Raw genomic sequence first — 1,471 nt, 5'->3', positions numbered from 1 at the left:
GCAACCCTTCGGTCGCGAGCCCGGCGTCCTACCACTAGACTACCGAGCCTCCTATTATTGAAACTGTCTACTGATGACTTACAACAACTCCGCCTTTCCTGACAAGCTGGATGCAGGCATCCACAAATCTTTCAAACATGTCATTTATGGTGGATTTGTGGGTTTCTGTGAGTGTAGCTGGCATCATAAAGAGCCATGACTTCACCATTGGCCGCCATCCCAATGAAGATGGCTCCATGTAGATCATACCACAGCGCGACACCTGTCAAAGAGAGGTATAACCATTAGTGGTACAGCTAAAACAAGCTAAATATACGTCAAGATAAATGGCAAAAACTGCATTACAGTCTATACAATGTAGTACAAGTTATTTTTGGACAACAAATATGGCACTAATAGCTTTATAATCAACTTATTTTCTGTATTTCTTATGGACAAAAGTCTTCACCATAAATGGTCCTTCTGGATGTAAAGCCTCATCAATCAATCAATCAATCAATTGGTCAAATCAGATAGTAACAGTTTGGACTCCTTTCAATGAAAAAATTGGCCCCGTTTTTTCTTTACGTACTGTAGCGGGGGAGGCCACTTCGAGATCCATGGGCTCAAACATGAGATTGGTTGTGTTGGCCAGTTGTATGATTTCTCCGCTCATCAGACACAGTTTCTTGTTGTCATCGAGCACGGTGTTCATGTTCTCAATCCAGATGGCGTCAACTGGACCGTCAAAGATCAGCCACTTCCTGTCTGGAGTCTGCAAAACGTCAACATTTCAGTCACAGGAAGAAAACATTTGTAAACAGAATTTTAAGACAATTGTGGTTTATTACATGATACAATTAGGAAATACTTCACAACTTTTTTTTCTTTAAAATGAGTTATAATTGTGTCACTGCATGACCAGTTTTTGGTATTTCCTTTAATCCCTTGTGATTATTTGACCACAGAAAATCGTAGCAATAGGACAATCAATGAACTTCATTTGTATGAGTCCACGGCTCATGTACTCGAGTCTTTTAGAATTTAATATGGACTTAATTTTTTACATAAAAACACTTTAAGGATCCCAGTGCAACAACCCCCCCCCTCCCCAATATTGATACGTACTGTGGAGGTGGCAAATGCTCGGTAAGACACGGCCAGGATTCCGTCGGACCACTCGTGGGAGACAGGGTCAAACTGACCATAAAGTTGACCCATAGTGACTGCCTTTGGATTAAGGACAGTAATCTGGACCTTGTTCTCCTCCATCAGACCCTGAAATAAACATAACGACGAAAATGAACAAATATCAGAATTAAATACTTGTATTCATTTTTGTTTTGCCCCCAACCAAATATAGCTGACAAAATGTTTACTATTAAAATATCTTTTGTGACTAAAAATATGCATTTTAAGCTACATGGATATTGATTATATCAGCTCAAAATGTATACCAGTAATATAGCATCACTGTTGATTCCAAAATTTT

General features: G+C 39.3%; 1 protein-coding gene across 1 annotated transcript; it reads right to left on the bottom strand.

Moving 5' to 3' along the window:
- Positions 1-82: 82 nt before the first annotated feature.
- On the bottom strand, positions 83-1,257 carry LOC110444052 (dynein heavy chain 7, axonemal-like; the record flags this gene model as incomplete). Its single annotated transcript, XM_021488476.1, has 3 exons — positions 83-262; positions 572-754; positions 1,108-1,257. Coding segments are annotated over 3 exons (513 nt in total), but the record flags the coding sequence as incomplete, so codon positions are not given.
- Positions 1,258-1,471: the final 214 nt, after the last annotated feature.

This window comes from Mizuhopecten yessoensis, unplaced genomic scaffold (genome assembly GCF_002113885.1).
Source record: "Mizuhopecten yessoensis strain PY_sf001 unplaced genomic scaffold, ASM211388v2 hete_35977744, whole genome shotgun sequence".
Taxonomy (NCBI): Eukaryota; Metazoa; Mollusca; class Bivalvia; order Pectinida; family Pectinidae; genus Mizuhopecten; species Mizuhopecten yessoensis.
The sequence above is the reverse complement of the archived record's forward strand: the minus strand, read 5'-3'. Positions and strand labels throughout refer to the sequence as shown.